Below are 22,860 nucleotides of genomic sequence, written 5' to 3'. Positions count from 1 at the left end.
GAACCGGTTCGGATTTCTGAATGGACTCATTATGGATTCCAAATCAAATGCAACAACCGATTCCGACTCAATCGGTTTCAGAATCGGTTGTTGCATTTGATTTGGAATCCATACTGACTCCATTCAGGATTCCGAATCAAATTCCGAATGGTTTGACCGGGATGGAGTCGGTTCTTGGTTTTCTCATGTATTGAAAGTAAAACACTAAAATCATCTTCCATTTTTTGTGTTATATTTTTGAGTGTCGACTTTCCTCGATATACAGCGAAGTACTTATATACTAAAGCTAATTAATAATAATTTCAACATTAACTAAAGAAACAAAAAAAGTTTCTAGATTTTTCGCTGATAAATATTTTTAATTATAATCGTTTTTTTTTCATTTTTACACAAGTTGGTTACCGATATCAATCTCAAACATAAAATAGGATCTTGGAAGTGCTGTTAGCAGCAAGTGCATTTTTAACTTGTGCCATTATTGTACTTGCTTCTTTCACTATGTTCGCGCTCTGGAGCCTACGAAAGACTATGTTAAACTCATTATTAATTTAACAAACAGAAATAACACGATGCAACTCGAAGGCGCAAACATAGTATTGCACGGGTCACTAACAAAATTTCCCTCGAATAATGAAACCAGCGAACAATAGATCATTCTGAAATGGCTTCCGCGAAAAATTTAGTGATAATCTTTAGTTTTGTATATTAAACAAACTTACGAGAAAAGTCACCGCAAATATTTTCGAAAGGATATGTGAGCGTGTTGTTTATGTTTGTTTAGATTGAAAAATTTTGCATTTATTATTGTTCTCATTACCGCTACAATGCAGTTGCTCAATTTACATCAGTGCAGGTAGTTGAAATATTCGGTTCAACTTTAACACAGCCTTTTTCGATAGTAATTTTACAGTTATATTGTCGAGAAAAGAAAAAAAAACACTATGGTTTGGGGCTCCGATGAGTAAAAAAGATTTGATGTTTCTTTGTATTGGTAGGAAAATAACATTAATATGTTAATATTGATCCGAATCCATTGTTGAGTTTATTTTTAGCTCGCTTTTAATTCTACAGTTGCTTTATATTTTAATCTTAGCGTACAGTAACTTAAATAGTAAATGAGACTAGAGTTTGCTTTCTTTATAGTTTTTTTCCAGTTTGAAATAAGAGAAACAAATATGGCGTCGGTGAGTTTCTTTGCGACTGTGATGCTCTCACAAGCTGTGATTGATGCTACCAGTCGCTGTTCTGATGGCGCTAAATGCATCCAAAGATTTAAATTATTTTCTCAACAAACATGCTTTGTAAACAATAGTGATATGGGCGATTCGTTCATCTTGTAAATTTATAGATATATTTCTCCTTTCACGAAAAAAAGTTCAACACACGTTATTTCAATGCATTTTTTTTCAACTAACAGAGGAAAGCCGGTTTCTTACGGGCTACTATTTACACAGGTCGTTTGTTTTATATAAAAGTTCATAAATTAGCTCTCACGTTAAAATATTTTTGTATCACACAAATTTAAGATTACATAATAGAGGGACGAAGAAACTATTTCTAACTAGCTTAAACCTGATCATGAACGGGAACTGGGGTGTGCTGACCGTACACCGGAACTATTGACAGTGCTGCAGGAGGGGAAAGAGCTGGGAGCAATGGTGCTAATGGGCGTCGCCGGAATCGGTGCCGACGATTGAGTGGGTGAGGGCGTCGAGGAAGAGGATGATAGTGAAGAAGGAGAAGATAGTGATGACGGCGATGATGGCGGTGAAGTCGGAAGCTTCAGTGTCAACCGAGGAGGGCACCGGCCGTTGCTAACGTGGCTGATGCTACTTCTGGTAGAGCTGGTGCTACTGCTACTAGCAGTGCTACAACCGCTGTCCCGGTTGTTGTTTTTACTATCATCATCATCGGCGTCCATTTCCTCGTCGTGTGGGATAAACTTACTGCAGTTATTGATGAGAAAAAATGGCGGTTGACTAGGCGCCACTATTGGCGATGGAGGCGGAGGTTCGAGCTTTCCGTCAGCGATCAAAGCTTGTTCCAACTCCAGCAGCTGGCCCATGAAGTTCAGATTGGGTGAGATGATTGGCCGGGCCAGCTTCACTATCTGGTACGCCTCCAGCAGGGAGATGGCTTTGTACCGCATGACATAGGCTATGGCAATCGTGGCACTACGACTGATACCAGCCTGACAGTGCAGCAGCACGGTGGAACCCTTTTTGCGGGCATCCTCTGCAAAGAAAGGAAAATGATACAGATGTTACAAATCTATTGTTGCTATCGATAACGGGTTGTGTTCAGATCTAAAAATGTACATGGTTGATGACTCCTCCGTGGTAGCAGCTGGTAACGCAAGAGTACGACAAAGCAGTATTTTTTTATCTTATCTGTGTTAATTTTAGAAGGCAGGAAATCAAATGGTAGACCAAAAAAATTACGGTATTCGAGTGGATTAATATCGAGTTTAAATATTTTTTTAACGTTCTAAATCAATTTCTATTTCCTTAAATACGTCGAGTCTGCTGTATAAAGACTCAAATATCTTAATTGTTTGTTTACTATGGATTTATCTGTATTCTCGTGTCCGATTGGAATGACAGTGACATATAAATGGTAAACATATAAGTTGGCTTAGAACAAAAGGGGCACACTTTTCTATGTGTGAGTGCAGTTGTCCGATTTTTTCGAACGTAAGGCTTTTCGCAATTCTGTGATGTAAACTTGTTTCAAAAAGACAGGATAATTTTTATTGAGACATTCACCAAAACGTACACGCCACACCAACTGCTTACTAAACGCCGCTCTAAGGTTGTCAGCGACTTTTTTGTATAACTAATACTTGTATTTGATATTTGCAGTAGTAATAAGCCTCCCATTTTGGTTTGAACGAAAAGACAATTTTTAAAACAGAATTTGATTGATAAGTATAGCCAATTAAACCAATTTTATCAATTCTGTAATCTAAAAAGAATAAACAACTCATTCGCCCTTCCTTATGCAAATTTGCAACATTATGACAGATTGGCTAAGCGCGGTGTTTCATGAAGCGCGGCCGTTCCTTTCGATCAGGAAAGCCCGCGTGGAATTTTGGGGAAATGCGCCAATAGCCACCTGTTCTAAATATTGTTTATTTTATTATGTTATTGTTTATCACATTCGTGGCACATATTGTCTTTTCTGCTGTCAGTCGTCACACATACTAATGAAAAATATTTAAAACTGTTCAATTCGTGTTTCAAATTGTAGAAAATTATCGAGCATGTCAAATGGTCCTAAGTGCAAATGACAGTTTCTCTGTTTACTTTCTCTTTCGCCAATAACTCGGCCGTTCATACGTTTGTTCATTAACTCTTAGCATAATAAGCTAGTCGAAATCAGAGTTCTTCGATATATCCTGAAACAATATTGAAAAGTTTTATGATGACGCCGTAATAAGAAAGAAAAGAGAGGCTCTCATTTGCACTTAGGACCATTTGACATATTTGTCGAGATTAGTCGTCTATTCATCTGCTTTTCTCTTGCGCAAGTTCTTACAATAGGAAAACCAGCTATGACTGTGTTGTATAGGATTACGGCTAATGCGTAATCAGGTAACGGATTGCAAAAATACCACACCATATGAGTGGGTGATGCTCATATTTCCCAGCTAAAAAAGGGCGCATGAACCATTCTGGCAGCTACACTTTTTGTCAGTTTAAAAAGTAAGTATATAGGTTTAACTAATTTAAGCATCAGAAAAAAATCTAAGAATAGTATGATACATCTGAAAATATTAATCATTTCAAATTAGAAATATCCTGTAAAACATTTACAACCACAAACATTTGGTTGTTACAATCTTGAACTTATCGATTTAACAAAGATTTGTGCAGCCAGACAAACCCGAGCGTCGCTGTAAACATCATCAACATCAGTGACAATAAGAAAGCAAAACAAATCGAGGGCAGTCAAAGTCGTGCACAGAGAATAGTACACAGGCGAAGCATGATTCATCGCGCGAGTACTTTTTTGGCGTTTGCGAGCTAGTTTTTTTTCATTGTCGTGGCACCACTGCTACGATAATAGTGCTTCTTCCATCGTTGGTTCGCGTTTCTTCATCGCTTATACAGTGCCGCGAGACAGAGGCGAAGGTCGCTGGTTTGGTTGATTGATTCGAGTTTTCTTGATGCTATATGAAATGGACACCAAGGCGAGCCATTGTCAATATTTGATTCTTAATCCAAGTTCCGGCCGTTCCAGCGAGACCGAGAGATGATTAATCGTACAACAATGCGTTTGGTACTCAATGATGTCACTGCCTGGTATGGTGCGGTCAAGAATGCCATACTAATCTTCCATGGCATGGGAAAGATTGTTTTAATTTGTTTGGGCAGTGTCATAAACTGTGCACAGTACTCAGCGTATGGCACGTGATGTGACTACTTTGGCCACTAGCTGGTATGACAGTTCGTGTCAGCTGCGAATGGCAGCCGGATGATTCATCATAATGGGATGATTCATCTCGGCAGGACATCTCATCCGTTTAATTTTTTTTCTGACGATTCGTCCTTTTTTCACCCCTTATAACCAGTGGATGTGTAATAGATATCGCTTACAGAGAGTGTATTAAAAAGCGTAGATTTCAATCTGGCTGTTTCCCTGTTCCCTCCATCCTGTGTACGTTTGTCGACGACGGATCAAATTTCCGGCAATGTTTTCATCCCACGTAGCAGCATACAGCTGTGATTAGTTTTTAATTTTGATCCTGCTGTCATAGCGATTGTAGCGGCAGGGGATAACAACCACTCTTGCACATAACTGAAATCTGAGAAGAGGGATTTTGTATTGTTTGATTCTGGCGTAAGAGCGTCTGTCAAATTCTCCGCGTTGTACGTGGCGACTGAATTTGGTTGGGCCATTAGAGTTTACTCACAGATTTAAGGAGCATTTGATTTCAACGACCGGAAATTGATTAATGATTCGGCGTGTGGTACGGTGCCTGTAAACTGGCTGGCATCACTGTCAGAACACGTCACTAATTACAGCAGCAGAGAAACGAATTGAGATCAGCCGGCGTAGTCGTGTAAACTACGCAGTCCGGAATCTGTTTCAGATGAGGGCCTACTCCGTAGTTAAATTAACTTAAATGCGGGGGTGTTTGTTTGATCTTTCCTTCCTCTGCAGTTGTCAAAACCGTCCAAACAAACCGAACGCGGAATGAATGAGTCATAGTTTAAAAAAGACCGAACGCACAGGCAGACAACCGACCGTCAGGCGTGCTTGATCGCGTACCGGCAGTAGCAATTTTGTTATTAAAACCATTCGACTGTTAAAATAACAATAGGAGGTAAGTGGGTAGCACAAGAAGAACGCGGGAACGAACGAAAGCATGGTGGTGGCCTATCAACTTTTGTGTGCCGTATCGTTGCGCCTTCCAGTGTAGAGTCCGCTGCTAGCATTTCCTGTTGGAAGTCGTCTGCATACACAATTTTTAGGTGACTTCAAGTAGCATAATTCTCACGCGTCGATCAGAGGGCATGAGGGTTCAAAAGAAGGTAGCACGTAGGTATGGTTTGGTTACGCGTGAAATTGCGCTTTCGACTACACATAGTCGATAGAGAGAAAGTATGAGTCATGCTGTGCGCACTTTCACCCTCAGATGCGAATGTTTCCCCTTTCTTCACTGGCTTTGCCCTAAAAGGGATCAATTTTAACATACTGAAAACCCAAAGGGATTTGGCCAAAATAGAATAATAAAAAGCCCATAACCCCGATCGACACGGGAAGAAGACTCACTCTATCAGTGATATATGGAAAAGGGCTTTGAATGTTTTTACGTAGTCACTTTTCTGAGATTGTTGGCTGCTGGAAATGGTTTTTTTTCTGCATTTACTGAGGATTATTTGGTTTAACGATTCGATCCGAACGGGCTTATGTCTGTCTATGCTGTCGATTGTATGCGTTTTGCGGATTTTTCTTCGCATTCAATGGTATAAGGCAAGGAATTTATGTTTATGAAGACGATAGTATAATGTGAAATGAGTTTTCCTAGAGAAGACTACTGTCTTTAGGCATGAGCATACGGGACTAGGGCCAGGAATTTTGGATATATATAAAATCACTTTAGCTTTTTGCACTGGTGGCACCACCATTTAAATCTTTGCTAAATTCAAAACTACAGTAAATGGACAACAGTATAAAGCAGACTATGAACTTCGACTCAACGCACTGGTGGCACCACCATTTAAATCTTTGCTAAATTCAAAACTACAGTAAATGGACAACAGTATAAAGCAGACTATGAACTTCGACTCAACGTGTTTGCTATTACTCTATTCTCGATCTAAAGCTAGATGTAGACCGCAAGATGGCATTAAAGTGCAATGATGATGTTTTTAATTTCATCTGTCAAAACGCATCTAAAAGTAAATTTTGCATTTTATAAACTCAATCAATATTATAATTAAATGTTATTTCGTCTAATAAAAAAGTAAAATTGACGAAGAAAATATATTTTCTACCTCTGAAAAATATTTAGATGATAAATTTATTGTTATTGATTTCGTTCTTCCGGTTTCAGTTTATAATAAAATGAAATTCAGAGATTGAAATCTCGATAAAAACACAATAGTGGGCGAAAATCACTGGATTAAAGAGTGCAGGTGTTGACAGTCGAGGTTATCCACTGATAAATCCAATTTTTAGGTAAACATTTTCCGTATCTAAAATAACCAACCTATCCTCTATAATAGAAAAATAATTCCGGATCTCAAAAATTCGCAATAAAATAACGATTTCAACTGAATATTGTGGTGTCAAACGAAAGAACGAATGTTTTCTTATCACCTGTAATTAAACTTTTTGTGAAACTATGTAATGTTCATCTTAAAACATATGAAATAGAATAACCATCCTATATCATCAATGCAACAAAATACCACAGAGAACAGACATCCATGATCGAACAAAAATATTTAAAAAATGTGTGTAAATTTTGAATTAATATACGAAAAACACTAGCGCCGCCACACCAACCTATCCCAACTATCCGTCAAATCGATTCCGGAACCGGTTAGAAATCCTGGATGGATTCAGCATGGAATCTAGCTCAAAGTAAACAACCGATTCCGACTCTATCGGTTGACGCATTTGAGCTGGAATTCATGCTGGAAGTCCGAATCGGTTCCGGACTAGTTTGACTGGGTAGAGGAATAACCGCTCTCAATTCTGTCGCACTCAGCCACAAAAAAACATGACGACAGTAGCGCACCTGGTTTAGATATCCAAACTACCTTCGAAACCGTTAGAGATTTTACACAAGTTAAATGCTGAAGATGGACGTCTGTTCTCTGTTAAAATACTTTCGTGATCATGTGACTGGTACCAACAATGAAATCTAGTTGGCGCATCGAGAGGATGTTTCACGTTTGAGAGCCAATTGGCCCTTTTCAAAAAATACGCGTTAAGTTCAGCCGGAAATGAGCCGCAATTCCGGCTGGTTCTAGTTAGTATTCCGGCTCCAGTGGCACAGTCGATTCTAACTACGATCAGTTGTGTCATTGGAGCCGGAATACTAACTGGAACCAGCCGGAATTCCAGCTAATTTCCAGCTGAACTTTACTGGGCGCCAGTTTGTTTTTCTTTGCGTATACACACACTGAGAGGCCCAGAAAATTGTTTCAAAATCGTTCAACACGGGTCCAACGATGGACGTTCGTTAAACGGTTATTTGTACGTTGTCCAAATTGGTGCAGCGAACGTCCTTCGTTGGACGATTTTGAAACCAATCGTTCTTAGAGGGCGCTATAGCTCTAATATTATAAACTCTGACTTGCCCAGTTAAGCTCAGCCGGAAATGAACCGGAATTCCGGCTGGATCCAGTTCGCATTCCGGCTCCAGTGACACAACCGATTCTAGTTAGAATCGGTTGTGTCACTGGAGCCGGAATGCGAACTGGAACCAGCCGGAATTCCAGTTCATTTCCGGCTGAACTTTACTGGGTGATTTTGAATTGAGATGTCTAAAACACCACGGAAAGTGTGAACATGGAAATATGAAAAAAAAATCTTCGTATCCAAACAAATTAAACAAACATGCAGGAACGGCTCACACAAAGGCGAATGCGGACAATTCGCACAAATTGACCAATTTCACCAATCGACTGCCAAATGACGCGTTTAATCGCCACTTCGTCCCTAAAATCCCTTATTCAAACACTGCGAACACCCACCCTAGCCCGAAAAAGGACAAAATTTGCCATTCCGAAACAATCGTAAAATTTAATTAAAATCAATGTTCATCGGTTCCCATTCCCGTTTCTGGACCCGAGCCTACGAGGGTTGTTCCCTTTCGAACGGTCCATCGGGGCAGCAGATGGTGTGTTTTATGGCTGCCACTGGCAGCGAATAAATACCGTCAATGAACAACAGCCATGGAAACGGTCCATACTTCCCAGTCTACTGCAGCTGCGTTTGGCACAGCCAAGATGATTCATTCATTTGAAAAACGCTTTTCATTCATTGCTGCCGTTGCCTTTCTGGCATCTCCAACGTCTCGCATGCTTCCGCTGGAGTGCTTCCGCTTCGCACGTTCAGTACAATGGGTGTCTATTTGTGATCTCGGGGCCGGTAAAAAGGGAAACTCTGTGCCTACTACTTCATCCACCGGCATCCATCGGCTAGAACCCGCGAGGACGACCGAAGAAAACCAGGGGTGGGCAAATTTTCACATATGTAGAGTGTAATAAAATGCATTCTTGAAATGATTACAAGCATTGCTGTATCCTGTTTCCCCCCAAGCTTCTTGCGTTCAGGTTCCACTCGTGATGCCACGGACGTAAAAGAGCTAATAAAATAATATTTATTCCCCCTTGTGTTTTTCTCGTTTTCACCGGGTAAATACTATGCGTGGCATGCGGAGAAACGGAACGAAGTAGCGGGAGTCGCATTTATTGAATAACAAGTAAAACATTTCTTCTATATTAGTAGCAGATGCAGAAGTGGTTACGAGCACATTTTCAGGATATTTCGATCCAAAGAGGGGAAAGATGAAAAATCACGATGCTTTTCCCCTTTGCAATGGATGAAAGATCCTGCAGAGCGCAATGACGTTTTGAAAATCGTTGGCGTCACCTGTCAAAAATGTGTTTCATTGTTGGTGTAAATTGAATCTACACGTCATCGATGCGTTAATGTGTGGAAAATCAGTTACGCTACCTGACTGGGGAGAAAAGTTTCCAGATGCACATACAACTCAAGTACAGTAATTTATCAACTGGATGGGTAAGCATTTGCGTGGGTATCGGAGCTGATCAAACGCATGTATAGGATAGAAACCAACAGGAAATTTGATAACGTAAATGACATCATTCCTGTCGCCATCTTCGGTATTGAACCTGAACGTAACGATGAAGAGTTAGTTACGGCAGTCATTAATCTTCCCACTGTTCCGTAAACGGAACTTCTTGTCCTGTGTGAGGTTGACGTAAGGGACCACAGTTGGTTGTGCACAAGCGAGGGTCGGTAAATTCAATAAACGTTGGATTCGCTTCCTTCGGCAGAGCGTTGATGACTGTAATTTTCTTAATTTTTCACGCAGAAGGCGTTGAAATTGTGTTAATTTTTATTGATCTGTTTTTATTTCATTTGAGAGAGGGTCGTTCGGTAGGATACATCGTTTTGTTATTGATGAAGTGTCTAGAGCTATATTTTAAGTTAAAAGAATGCTGGTACTGTTTGAAGCGAGTGCTCAACATAATGCAAAACATGTCAGAACTACGGAGTGGAGGCCAAAATAACTGTCGGTACAACATTCGTTCATTGTATGTGTGTCTATACCTGTACCTAAACAAGCATATCGGCTAAACAAAACTGCTCCGAAAACCAGATTTTCCACCTCAGCAGCAACGGTGAGCTGTGTTGTAGTGAAAGAAAACCTGATCTGTCCGAGTGGCTGAATGCTTGTCGTAGCGTAGCACGGGAAACGAGGCAAACGGGGAAAGACGGCAGAAACATGAAGGAACTCAGGAGAATGGAGAAACTGAAGAAACATGTTAGATGGTTGGCTGGCATGGACAATTTATTGCTACCAGCGGTTTCCTACGGCCTTTGCAGTGACGTCACGATCCAGCAAAGGTCATTCGAATGTGTATGATTTTGCTCCGTTGTTTTAGTGCACGATTCGTCGTCGGTTTCGCTCACACAACAATCTCTTTGATGTCGAGGAATGAGCACGACGTATATCTCGTCGCCGATCCGGCAGACTAGATCGATCGTTTGGTCGATGGGGCCGTTGAGCGCTTGCGTTGCGCACTCCACTATTTTCGCCTGCTGGTAGTGATTGCGATATGACTCATCGTTTCTGCTTCAACGTTCGTTCCGTCCGTCGACACACCCGCGTTGAGGTCACCGAACCATCAAGAAACCAAACCGTGACCCCTTCGAAATAAACAAGATATTGCGACTTATGATCTATGACTCACGTGCCACATTGCGACAGCATTTCGAAGACAACTAAGAGCAGCCGCATGTCAGGAAGCTATTAAATTTGTTCGACGTAACCTTCTCGGGAGACTTTCTGTCGAAGGAAAGTAACGCTCACCCTCCCGTCGGAACCGGAAGCACGCAGTTGCCTACAAGCTGTTATGAATTAGTCATCGCACGGCGAGCTGTCAAACACATTCGATTGCTATTATTTCATTGGAGACATCTTTTAAATGACGATAAAACCATATGTGGTGCGCTACAGTGGCTCTTATCTACATCTGTGCGTACACACAAGGCATCTTTGTTTATGCAATCCACTCGAAACACTCGTAAAACATTTTTTTTTGTCGTTTTAAGATTAAATTCCTCCTTAGCATGTTCTGCGCACTCCATTTGTTTGCTTCCCTCTTGAGGTAAGACATGCAAACACAGACGCCATTGTTTATCTACACCACCGCAGACCGAGCCAGTTACGCACTGGATGTGACGCCTAGTTCAAATTTATCACCGAGGGCTGTTTACTGGAGGTGTCACGGTACGCAAGAAGAACTAATAACCAGGAAACCAGATAACGTTCGATCCCTCGAAAATCCGGTACGAGTTAATCGTTCGGAAACGAAATGCCAATTATGCTGGTGCTCATCCCCGACGTCCAGAGTCATTATCGTAATGCTTTCGCAAGCCGCAAGATGTTCCGATGATATGGCCAGCTCTAATGTAAGATGAATTTGGGGGTATTACATATTACCGGGAGGGATAGATTTTTATTGTTATTCTAATCTTTGCCCTGGGTTTCCGCCGCTTACCAACCGCCACCGCCTCCGGAGCAAAGAGGGAGGTGCACCGAGCCATTAGAGTAATATACCTTTCGGGGTTTCACCCCCTCATTAGTTGCAGCTTTTGGCAGCATCAGCATCGTAAAAAAGCGAGATCTGATACGTTTGTCACCCGCTTCGAAGCCAGGATGAGTCATCGTTTGCGTTTGCCTGGTTTGGCTGGCTGCCGGCCAAAACCGAGGGAATGATCCGAAGGGAGAATACCGCCTGTGGCACTTTCCATCATCAGCACAACGACGCACGGCGGCGACGGTGACGGCTAGGACTAATCTGTGCGTCTGTGCATAGCTCCTCCTTTTTGCGCTGATCTTTGTTTTCCCATAACAAAGGAAAAACTTGAAGGGTTTGGGTTGTTTGTGTTGTTTTGTGGGATTTTACATTGACGGACGACGGTCTGACCTGGGGTGACGGATTCGAGATGCGTTTTTTTCGCACAATGAGGAGGGTTCTGAGAGAGTGATTATTTTACTTGCTTGTCGATCGTGAGCTCGTAGGTTACGTTCTCGGGGTTTGAGTTTTTTCTTTGTAATATATAGTCTAACGTAACATTGGATCTTTGTGCGTTGGAATATGAATGACTTGTTAGCGTTGCAAAGCAGCAATTTTACAATGGAAATAGCCTCGAACCAATATGCTAGAAAAACACACGGCCACACGTCCAATGTTATAAGGAATGGCAATGTTCGATTGGATTCGTTTTTGACAGCTAAACCCGAATCCAATCGATCCAAAATGAAGTCTCTGCAGTTCCCTTTCTAGAGTTTTTCTACAATATACCAATACCAACGTTCAATTCACAAAATAGATTAAAATATTACAAGTGTTTATTTCAGTAAGTGGCTCTCTTCTGAATGAAATGTGATTAACATTTCAATCTTAATTTAACGAAAAACGCCAAAAAGAAGTAAAGAGAACATAAAGAACGCAATTGCATCTGTACAAGATGGCGCCAGTATTCGAAGAGCCTCTAAACAATTCTTGGTTCCGTTCGGAGCATTACGCGCTCGCGTGAAAGGAAAGTGCTCGTCATCAAGGAAAGTGCGTCAGATATGTCGCATGAGTTAAAAATATAATAATTTAAGGTGTTGTTGAAGTAGATAATCGGAAAAAAACATGATCGATAAAGAGAAACAAAAGGAATCCACAAAATGCTCCGAAGCGCAAACATGATCGTTCCACTGCTAAGCACCTATATTAGCCGGAATGTAAAACTTCGATTCCACACTCTGGCGACGACGAGGACACCGAAGAAGTCATTTGCAAGTTCAAAACCAGACGCAGCTGCTGAAAAAATATGTTTTTTCAACATTTCCTTCCGCGGCTTCATGATTTTTTACATCATGTGTATATATTTGCCGCATTTACTTCGTTATAATTATATTTTATGATGCAAATTGCTTTAAGTTCATTTTATGCAAATTAAAATGGTAATCGAAAATGATTGAGTGCGAATAAGAACGAGATTGAAAATTCGGGTTGAAACAGGAAAAAGAAAGTCGCTGTGTTTACTACTTGTTTTCGTAAAATCGGAAGAAGAAAGGGCTGTATCTTTGTTGGCTTGTTCTGTATGTACTACTAACGAAGGAGGTAATGGAAAGACGATTGTTATTTATTTCTTTGTAATACATTTAAAGGTGTAAGTAGTGTTTATACCATCTCTTTTGGGTTCAGATTTATTTTAGCTGGTTGAAGCTTCGTTTATAGGTGGCCAAAATGTTTCTACCAAATATTCGTACCCAAAACAAGGGTAATGAAAAACAAATCCACTTTAGTACAGCTTATTGAAAAATATTCCGCTCTTTGCTAAAATTAAAATTGTACATTCCATTAATCGATCAAAATCGATTAAAAAAGTTAACTTCCTTCAATTTCTGATGGATATTTGCAATTGCTGCTTTGGTAGCCAGTCGGGTCTACATAAAATGAGTTTTTCTTGTGTTAAAGTTTATTGCTCCTGCAGCGTTCCTTAACTGTTGGCTAGAAAGGCATGCTTTGCTTCGTTGTTGGAACTTCCCTAGCGATTGTAATGACAAAGCTACCGCATTGTGCTTCTCAGACGAAGGTTCTATCATGCCTGCTGCACGTTCACTGAGCTTTCATTCTCCTGTAGAGGAGAGCAATGCTCGCTCGAATTATACTCCACAGCGAGAGTGACTGGTGCCCTCTTTGTGATTAACCGGAGAAGTGATATTCTAGATCTAACTAAAATCCACAAAACCGTCCACAAATGCGAAGAATGTACAGCCTAATGTGTACGGTGCAGACCAGTGATAGATATTAGACTTTGCCAAAACAAAGCACATCTCGGGTGAAAACATTTTTTTTTTTTTTATTCCGTTTATTTGACACGGCTCATTGCGTTAGCTTGACCGAGCCATGGGTCTTTTATATATTTATAATAGTATTTAAATATTCAAAAAACGCTAATTTAATGATGGTCTTTTAAATCTCGCGCGTGCAATTTACCATTGCGCGTGGAGATTTTTTTCCTAGGCGGGGAATCTTTAGCAGATGTCTGTGGGTCGCTCAGCTCGCATCCGTCCTCTTCCATTTTGTCATCGCTGTCATTATTTGATACGAGGTAGCAGTGTGTTCCGTTTGAAGCAAGTTTTATTCCTTCTTTGGTTGTTGTAGTCTTGTAATCACTGGATGTTGGTTTCGCAATACTGGATGTATCTGTTGTTTGCTGGCTTTTCGTTGGTTGTTGAGTAGGTTTTTCAGGTTGAGTGCAAGTTTGAGGTTCTACTGATGGTGTTGATGGCATGGATTCTGAATGTTGATTGCTTTCGGGTGCAGTTTTATTTTCTGTTGCTGCCTCTGCACATGACTTTCCGTAATGCACAGTTTGGTGGCAGTATTTGCAAGTAACAATTTGCCCTTCGTATGTGCAAAGTGACTTTTGACTGTGAATAGTACCTTGTGCTAGCTCGACGTATGATGGTATAGGCTTTTTTAGACGCATTCGCACCAGCCAAACTCCATTGTCGATGCCACGAAAGAAATTCTTCCAGGATTCCTTTTTCCCCGAAATCACTTCTCCATACTGTGCCATGTGCGTTTTAATGTATTGGAGTGTAGTGTCCTTCGATAGATCATGTATGCGTACATTGGTTGCTTTGTCATCGAGGTATACGGGGATCGTGTACTTGACGTTCTCGTGTTCGATGACATGTCTTAAATTATTTTTTTCGATGAATCGTGTTGCGTCGGACAATGCTCGAAACGACACAAGAACAACGTCTTTCACGTGTTGAAATTGAATAGTCGTGACCATTCCAAGGTCGATATTCATTTTTTTTAATAACAATTGTTCCACTTCCCGAACAGATGGCCGGATTGAGATACCACTAAAGTCGATCACCACTATGGCCGAAGCAGAATCTTTCCTTTGTTCACTCATTTTGATTGACATACACTATTATACTGCACTAGTGTAATGTGCTATTGTGTCTGTCTGATGGCTTGAGGAGCGACTACAGAAGACGACTTCTCTGGATGAAAGGCAAATACGAACTGGGTGAAAACATTGTCAGCTTAATTGAGCTGCTTGGCATTACTACAATCGGAGACGAATTAAAACCTGCCGGTTGCTTCGTTTGATGTTTTCGGTAGCGTCACTGAATATCGAAGATGAGTGCGGGTAAATGTAATCAATTCCGATTCAATGAATTGGAATATTTGTAACTCTGGTATAAACAACTGCGGCAATCCATCTTTGGGACAGTGCGGAATTTGGGGATGACACTCCGTGATTTGTTAATGAAATGAATTTATAATTTAAAATTCTGATTAGATTGTTAAAGATTGGCATTAATTAGCTCGGAATGGATTCGAATTTCCAACATTACTTGATAATTGTTTGGAATGGCCGAGGATGGTTTGAAATGTGTCGTGAAAAAAGAAATTAAATACTCTAAATTCACGCTTTGACAGTTTCAGTGCTCGATGAAATCAAAACAAAACATTGCCAGGAGCATAACAGCAGGAACAAATCAAAACAAAAACATAAATTTTGTTGCCAGAATTATTGAGTTCTACAAGATGACGACACGAATGAACTCATGATGAATGAAGTTCATGTTTGACAATTCTCGGTGGTTTGTTTACTTTGTCAATTGCGTGAGTGTGAGTGCAACGGGTGCTCATCTGTTACATTCGAACTCATGTAACTTCCATGTAAACAAACCACCGAGAATTGTCAAACGAAGTTCATCCGGCTTATTTTGTGGGGTTATGTCGGATGGTGTAAAACCTAATTGAAAAATTAAAAAAAGAAGCATGCAGAGTTGCCAGTTACATCAAATCGCTAGGAATTCGAGCAAAATTGGATTGAGATTGAATAAATTTGCTGTAATTTTTTTGAATCTTTTTAGCAATACTCGATTTGATAGAAAATTGTTTAAATTTACTAAAATTACAGAAAAAATACAAATTCATGCAAAATCGAACGAAGTATAACAATTATTCTGAAGTGACGTTCCCCTCGCCCACACCAGTTGTAGTCACGTCAAGGAAATTGGGTCAACTGAATCAGAAGCGTCCCTGCCTGTTCCACTTGGCTCGTGGTGTTTGTTTGTTCGTGAGTGCGTCAAGTTAATCGAACGCTCCCGCACGGAAAAGCTGCCTTGGTATTTTTCCGATGACGAATACCTTTATGTACACCGCATGCACGACCTGCTTTTTCTACCATTACTGCATTGATGCGCGCAGACAAAATAAGGACTCAGTCAGCGTAGATTCCCGCCTTCTACGATTTTTACCACAGTGACGTGTTTGTTACAAAGAAAGGAATGTTTTTATTCATACCAAACATTTTTTCACCACACACAAGTGACAAGTGTCAGGCGAAAATGGGTGAATAGCGTGCGGGACTGCATTCGAAACATTCCCCAAACGGGTATACCGCCTACTCCAAATAATCAGATGGACATTTCGAAGTAGCTGTGCGTGTTACTTCACCCTTGTTCGGGTATCATGAAAGCTGTTCTAGTTATAGCCCTTTTATTATAAGAGCTCAGAGAGCAAACTTTCCTTTTCGATCACATAAATATAAAATACTTCTGTTAACATTTCTCGACAAGCATGTGATTAGGGCGTATAAGCCAACTGTCAAAATTTCGCACAAACCGGTACTCACTAAACACAGATGCTAGTAGTAAACAAAAGATTACATTAACTGCTGCGAATTGTGTTCGTGTGTGCAGAACGTGTGAAACACAGATAAATCTGTGCACCTGGCATCCCTGCCTACAGACTATCGAAGTATCAAAAAATGCAGCCAAAATGAACTGTCAAATAGTGCAGCCAAACGAGTATGTGTTGCAGGTTTTGACATAAATCGAACGCTCGTTAGAGCAAAATCTGGTCTGCAGAAATGCAGTTACGTTCAAGGAAATTAACATATTGAGAATCATTTTCCACATATTAATTTTTCATCCCTGCGCTTAATTGCGTGGCAAAAAATATTTACCTTAACAACAGGTGCTTTCTTAACTGTCAATGTTGATCTACGCTATGCGTAAATTGCTTTTATTATTGTTCGACGACGGAAAATCGGTTGGCGTGCGGGTTATCAAGCTGACCACGCCGCGGCAGCAGCATAGATATTTCGACGAAAATCGATTTTTCGATGACTCATGTTCTCATATTTGAAATGGAATGGCTCTGTGTCGTAATGTTGCCGGTGCGGTGGGTTGGCTAGCTTCTTGGAGGGTTTCAACTTTTCTTCATCAGTGAGTATCGGCTGAATGTAAACATTGGCTGGGTAAAAATAGCGTGGAAGAAAAAGCACGGTTCGTTCCGTGGTTCGTGATTTAGTGCAATGATGAAAGTAACGAAGCAGTAAACGTGTGCTTCGGCGCGAACTTTCGCAATCGCATGGTTGTTCGTACTCATTTTTTCAGATCTGGTTAGAGTTGGATTGAAAACCATTGAATTGGATGGAGAAACTAATTCGTTACACGTAACTAGCTTATCGGTCGATTTGCAGACAGTTGCTTAAGGTTGTGCACGCGGACGACTATCTGCTCGGAGGGAGCGCTAACACGTGTCATCGTTTCCAGTGGTGTCTCCGGTGGCACGACCGTCACGTGTCGGGAGCCGTTTTTTCAAATAAATTGAATTCTCGTTTATTCGTTCGGGTAAATTTGTCCTGAATGGCATGCTGCGAGCGAATCTTATCTTGACAGCTCTTTGTGGTTTCTTTTCGTGTGTGGTTGTAAAATACAATACACAAAAAAGGAAAATATGTCTGAATTCAGTGGTAATAATGGCTTGATTGAAATGTGGCCCTTCATAGCCGAGTGGGTTTAACACGAGTTACAATTGGGAGGCAGTAAAGCATCCGATTGCGAAAGAAGCGCTCTAGCGATAATGACTTTGTTTCAGGAACAGTGAACGAAAGTGTTTTGCAACCGACGTTGATTGATTTGCGGCAATCAGCTACCGCTTGTCAGTTCTTGCAACGAATGAGTACCAAAATCACAACGCGTATGCGTCATCATCGCCGAGATAGTCATTAGAGGGTTGGGTGTTGTCAAACCGATATTTTGACAGCTCTTCTCGAAAAGGCCTGACGATGGTTTCGTTTATTTCGGTTTGTTTGTTCCAACTGGTACCAACTGTTGGATGATTGCATACCGTCCCCGTTCAAGCTGAAGATAAGAGCTGTGTAAACACAAATAGACGTTCCGGGTGCGCAGGTTGTATTGTTTATCTTTCAGCATGAATTTATGTTGTTCGAATCCACCCTTCTCGCATCAGGAAAGGATAACTCGTTCCTGCACCCTCGCGACTTCCTTTTCACATTAGCAGCGGAGCGTTAGGGAGGAGTATCATAAAATACAGTTAATTTCCTGAAACTCCCACATCCTGCATCAAAAACTTCTTCGTCATTGTCTGGTCGAAGGATTTATAACCCCTGCTGAACGAATAGCGTGTGCCTTCGTTTAAAGTTTGTTTGAATATCTAAATATTTATCTAAAATGTATCTAAATTTGTTGGGCTTAGGAGCACGCTGGCTACATCCAACTACATTATGCATGCAAAACAAGTCGGTTTAGGTCCAGCTCCCTTCGGGACCTCTGCTAGCTTCAGATTAGGCAAGATTTGCTCTCCCGTTGTTTCATCCCGTATATTGGTTCCTGGGGGGGGGAGCGAACGTAATTATGTATCCGAGCTGAACAGGGGTGAAATGGTGCTCCTAATGAACCGTCCACTGGCAAGTGCCACTTGATGCGGTTAGTTCGAGTTTGGGTTCAGAAACGAAGAAACACTAATTAGTACCACGCAATTCTTGTGAGTCGTGTTCTTCACGCTACATGCTAATTGAATGTAGAAACCTATGTGTAAGAAGTAAAAAAACACTAATTCGTTCGTCTGACGCATCGTTGATGACTAAAGTTCACCATTGAGCCGAAAAGGGCATAACGGCAGTCAACATAGTAAATCCATTTCAAACCTGTGTTTATGCCCTTTTCAACTAGACGTCTAAAATTTCCACAGGTTAAGGAAGGCCTTGAAGTACCGATGCAGGATTATGCCGGTCGGTTTCGTGCCGACTAAAAGTGAATAGTTTTACTTGCATTCGTCATGCGGGGAGCTAGGAAACTGTTGCAAGTTAAAGACCACAATGCCGAGCTATAGAAAAACCGTACCACACAGCGTATAATATATTGATTGATTGCGGTCTGCCTGCTACAGCTACTGTTACCACTACCACCGCCACTGCTCGGTGTCGAAAATCTATGATTCACCGTCTGCTGGATGAGGTAGGTATCGTACGTAGCACGGCGATGGCCTCCGCTTCTTACTTCTATTGTTTCGCCTTATCGCCTGCCGTTTCTTGGCCGTTGCATTAGTGCAAAAGTCAGCAAGGTTGTTGGTCTTCTTTGAACGCACTCGGCAGTAAATTAAGGGTCTACAGCTCTAACAAAAAACATGCAATGGTAACTGTTTGTATATTAACACTTTTCACTTTTTGCATGCAACAATGGCGGCCAATTTAGTCTTGCTCGTGAAATTCCTACAATTTGTTTATTTTAGATCGTAAATAGGGCTCACGGTGGATGTAAGTGACTATTGCTAAAATAAAGGCTGTAAATGTATTATGAACGAGATGATGTTGGCTGTCCCTATGACAGGTGAAAATAAACGAAAGGAAATACGTTACCATCACTGTCACTATCAAATCAAGGTGTTTGGCTTTTATGGTCCAACTTTCTTTATGACCATATATGGTGCTGCACTTGTGTCTCATTCAGAAGTGGTAATTAAGAGTCGTGTGTAAACCATCTTATCACGGCAAACTGGTCGCTGATAATGGAGGCTTACACACACAAATACACATACACAACCACAGACCGCTATCGCAAAACAATTGCGCGCAGTGAGTGAGTCATTGTTATTCAATAACAATCAAGCACACTCTGACTTGCTTGCGCGCCTTACGGGCTGATAAGGGCCGCACACAGAAATGATACCCGTGGCGTTAGAAGGTGCGGGAGCGCAGGGTAGAAGCAGCCATTGATAATAGGGACTCCATAAATAGAGCATTGTGCCATTATATAAAAGAGCGATGATAGCTGAGCGATTTCTTTTCAGCACAACAGCGACCCTGGTTTCTGGTCGAAGCTGCAGCAACAGAATATACCCCACAAGGTGAGGGATGGTTGCAAGTGCATCAGCGAATTTCAATCATGAATAGGATGACTCATACGGTTAAAATCTGCACGACGCTGCAGTGGTATAAACAATCCTAATCTGTTATTGTTTTGTTTATTCGAGACAGCGAAAATTTGAACACTGTTTGTGATGTTGGGCAACAGCATAAACACAAGTGAATGACCTCTGCTGGTCTGATGGTCGACGGACGTGCAGCAAGTTAGTATGGTTAGGTAAACACATGATTATAAATATTATTCTTTTGCTTGGCTTTCCGTGTGTAGTGGACCACGTTTCAAGTTGCACGGAAAGGCTGGTAATGGAAATTTACCATAACTGCGTCTCTGAATGTACAATCCACGGAGTAAATACAGTCGTGATTCGTTGGTTGGGCCACAGTCTATGTCCAACTAACGAATTTAATTCGCTAGTTGGACCGACTGACAAATGTCAAAAGCTCTCCAAAGAAGACATTAGTAGTCTAAAAGATTGTTAGATAGATTGTCAAAGTCAGTTTGACATGAGATTTTGACGTTCAGATGCTTTTTAGTTGGACAATGGTCCAACTAGCGGATGTCCAACTAAGAAGCAGTCCAGTTAAAAAGTGTCCAACCAGCCAATCACGATTGTATTCAAAAATCTTCCACTCAAAATAAAAAAAGAGATGAGCGAGCTCAATTTATCCTAAAGGCAATGGAAGGTCATATACTACGAAAATGGGAAAATTCATTTATTGAGTATTACCCGAAAAAAAGCAGAGTCGGGTAACACAATTATTGCTTGAATCGAAAATTTGATTGGAAATCAAATTAAAATCAATGGGGGTGAGCGTAGCGTAGTTGGTAAATCGATTGCCTTGTATGCAGCGCACCTGGGTTTGAGTCCCAACCCCGCACATAGGGTTAGAAATTTTCATGAGAGATTTTTCTAACCCGAAGAGGCGAATGACCTAAAGGTTAAAACCTCTATAATCGAAATTAAAAAAATTAAAATCTACGCACATAATTAGAACATTAATAACATATGATTTTACACTTTTATTTATATGATATTATACGTTATATACTGCAATTTTTATTCAGCGTGTAAAATTATAACAAAATTCACGTGTAATTACGGAGGGATTTAATTCTATTTTCATGCTCCAAATATGTACATGAAAATTAATATAAAATTACAAAACAAACTGTCTGAGTTAACCTTCCAAATCTCACTGACCGGAAGTGGTATTATGAAAACAAAGTTTTCTGCATATGGTCCACTCCCTCCGCGCATACAACTTGATCTCGGGACGTAGTAGGTGTTAGTTCTACCGATTTTCCAATGACCCATTTTAGAATGACAGTGACCTACCGATACTTTTCGAGATTATCAGCCCCGTCAGCATTCCCCGCCCCATTATAATAAGAAGTGCGCATGAAATCGATGTATGATGCTATACAATTTTATTCGATAGGTTTTTAGGCTGGACGAAAGCAAAGAGCGTCCAAGCGATTCGGGAGTGTTGCCATTTTTTCAAGTTTATTTATAAATGCACCAGAAAATGCGCAAAAATGCATTAATTTGCAAAAATTTTCAAAGAAATGAATTTTATAGGAATTATTGGTTTGTACAGCAATTTTTGATTTCTCACATAATTTTAATAATTTATAATTTTTCCCAAAAAGGAAAACTTGTAACTTTTTATATGATTGGAATGAAAAATATGTGGACTTATTTTCGATACAGTCCATACCTAGAAATGTCAAAAATTTGATGAGACTTGAAGACAACTAGCAACTAAAGATGCTACGGTGATGACACAACCCATTCTCTCATCAAACAATTCAAGATAAAACACAGGGCTCTGATGTGGTTTAATGTAAACAAACTGATGCCACCTTGAATAGTTTGCCACACGGCTTAGCGACAATGAGAATGATACTGGTTGTGATGACGGAGCTTTTTCAATTAATACGGAGTTGAATGAAACTTAAATGTTTCCAACTCGCTGTGTACGTGTTGACACTGATGACGGCGGCGGCGGCTATTGGTACAGATGGTGGCGAAGCAGCGACCGCGGTTTGAGCATTTTAAATAAGCTTTATTTATTTATATTTACATTTGTGAACGTACTGCGCTGCGGTGTGTGACCACGTAAGATTTAATTTTAACCCAAAACCATCGCCGGTTTTGATCGCCCTGGCGGACTGGGTTGGCCCGGACCGCGCCAGGCAGCACGTCGGTGAATTGTACCGGTTCATCGTTTCTCCTGCCTCTGCCTGTCTGGCTGCCCATTTAGTGCTGCTGGTCGCTCAAATATAGCAGTGACATCAGCCGGTCCGTGTTGCAGTGGTAGGTAGCACCGACAAACCGACGTGCCGCGTTGGGTTTCAAATTTGTCAAGAGATGGTTCAACAGGGAGATTTTAAATTACGCTCTGTCAAAGGTAAATGTCAAATCATCAAAGCTGTTTCGTTTAGTGTCACTCTAGAACAAAAAATGGAACAAGAGAAAATTAGATGAATCTTTCGTAGACACAATTTCAAATATTTTCTGCATTGAAATTATAGCAAGTTAAGAAATATCAGCAAAACAAAAGTTTGTTTACAAACCTGATTATTTAAAAAAGTTAATATTGCTTATGGCAATGGATAAGAGATTCAAACCGCCCTGCGCCTTTAACATTCTTCGTTTAAATTCTTCTCATAGACTGGTTAGTTCGACTGGTCTGTCTATGAAACTATCATCTCTATCACTTGAAATATATGTGTTTTGACATCTCACAGTTTTAAGATCACTCGCACTTTGAAATTGCGGAGGTTCAGGTGGTGGGAAGAGCGCAATATTAAAATTAATAAACTATATGATGACGTCGCTTTTTTTTGCTGAATTATCACGACCACACCTTCCATTG

General features: G+C 40.7%; 2 protein-coding genes across 3 annotated transcripts in view; both read right to left on the bottom strand.

Moving 5' to 3' along the window:
• Window positions 1-1,013: 1,013 nt before the first annotated feature.
• The window catches only part of LOC131677559 (dual specificity protein phosphatase 10-like), a 44,859-nt gene continuing 23,012 nt past the window's right edge, over window positions 1,014-22,860 (bottom strand). For both annotated transcript variants that reach the window (XM_058957438.1, XM_058957439.1), the window contains exon 4: window positions 1,014-2,235. In XM_058957438.1, the coding sequence (XP_058813421.1) occupies window positions 1,577-2,235 (659 nt within the window). In that variant the 3' untranslated portion in view covers window positions 1,014-1,576. The remainder of the gene's footprint in view (window positions 2,236-22,860) is intronic.
• LOC131677560 (uncharacterized) lies at window positions 13,630-14,817 on the bottom strand. The gene has a single exon (XM_058957440.1). It carries the CDS (start codon window positions 14,713-14,715, stop codon window positions 13,732-13,734), a length of 984 nt encoding a protein of 327 aa, XP_058813423.1. The 5' UTR covers window positions 14,716-14,817; the 3' UTR covers window positions 13,630-13,731.

The sequence above is a fragment of the Topomyia yanbarensis genome, chromosome 1 (assembly GCF_030247195.1).
Source record: "Topomyia yanbarensis strain Yona2022 chromosome 1, ASM3024719v1, whole genome shotgun sequence".
NCBI classification, from domain to species: Eukaryota; Metazoa; Arthropoda; class Insecta; order Diptera; family Culicidae; genus Topomyia; species Topomyia yanbarensis.
Note: the sequence above shows the minus strand (reverse complement) of the source record. Positions and strands in the feature narration are given on the sequence as shown.

Excerpts from the sequence above, each read along its gene's own strand:
- LOC131677560 (XM_058957440.1), bottom strand. The coding sequence starts at position 14,715 with ATGTCAATCAAAATGAGTGAACAAAGGAAAGATTCTGCTTCGGCCATA.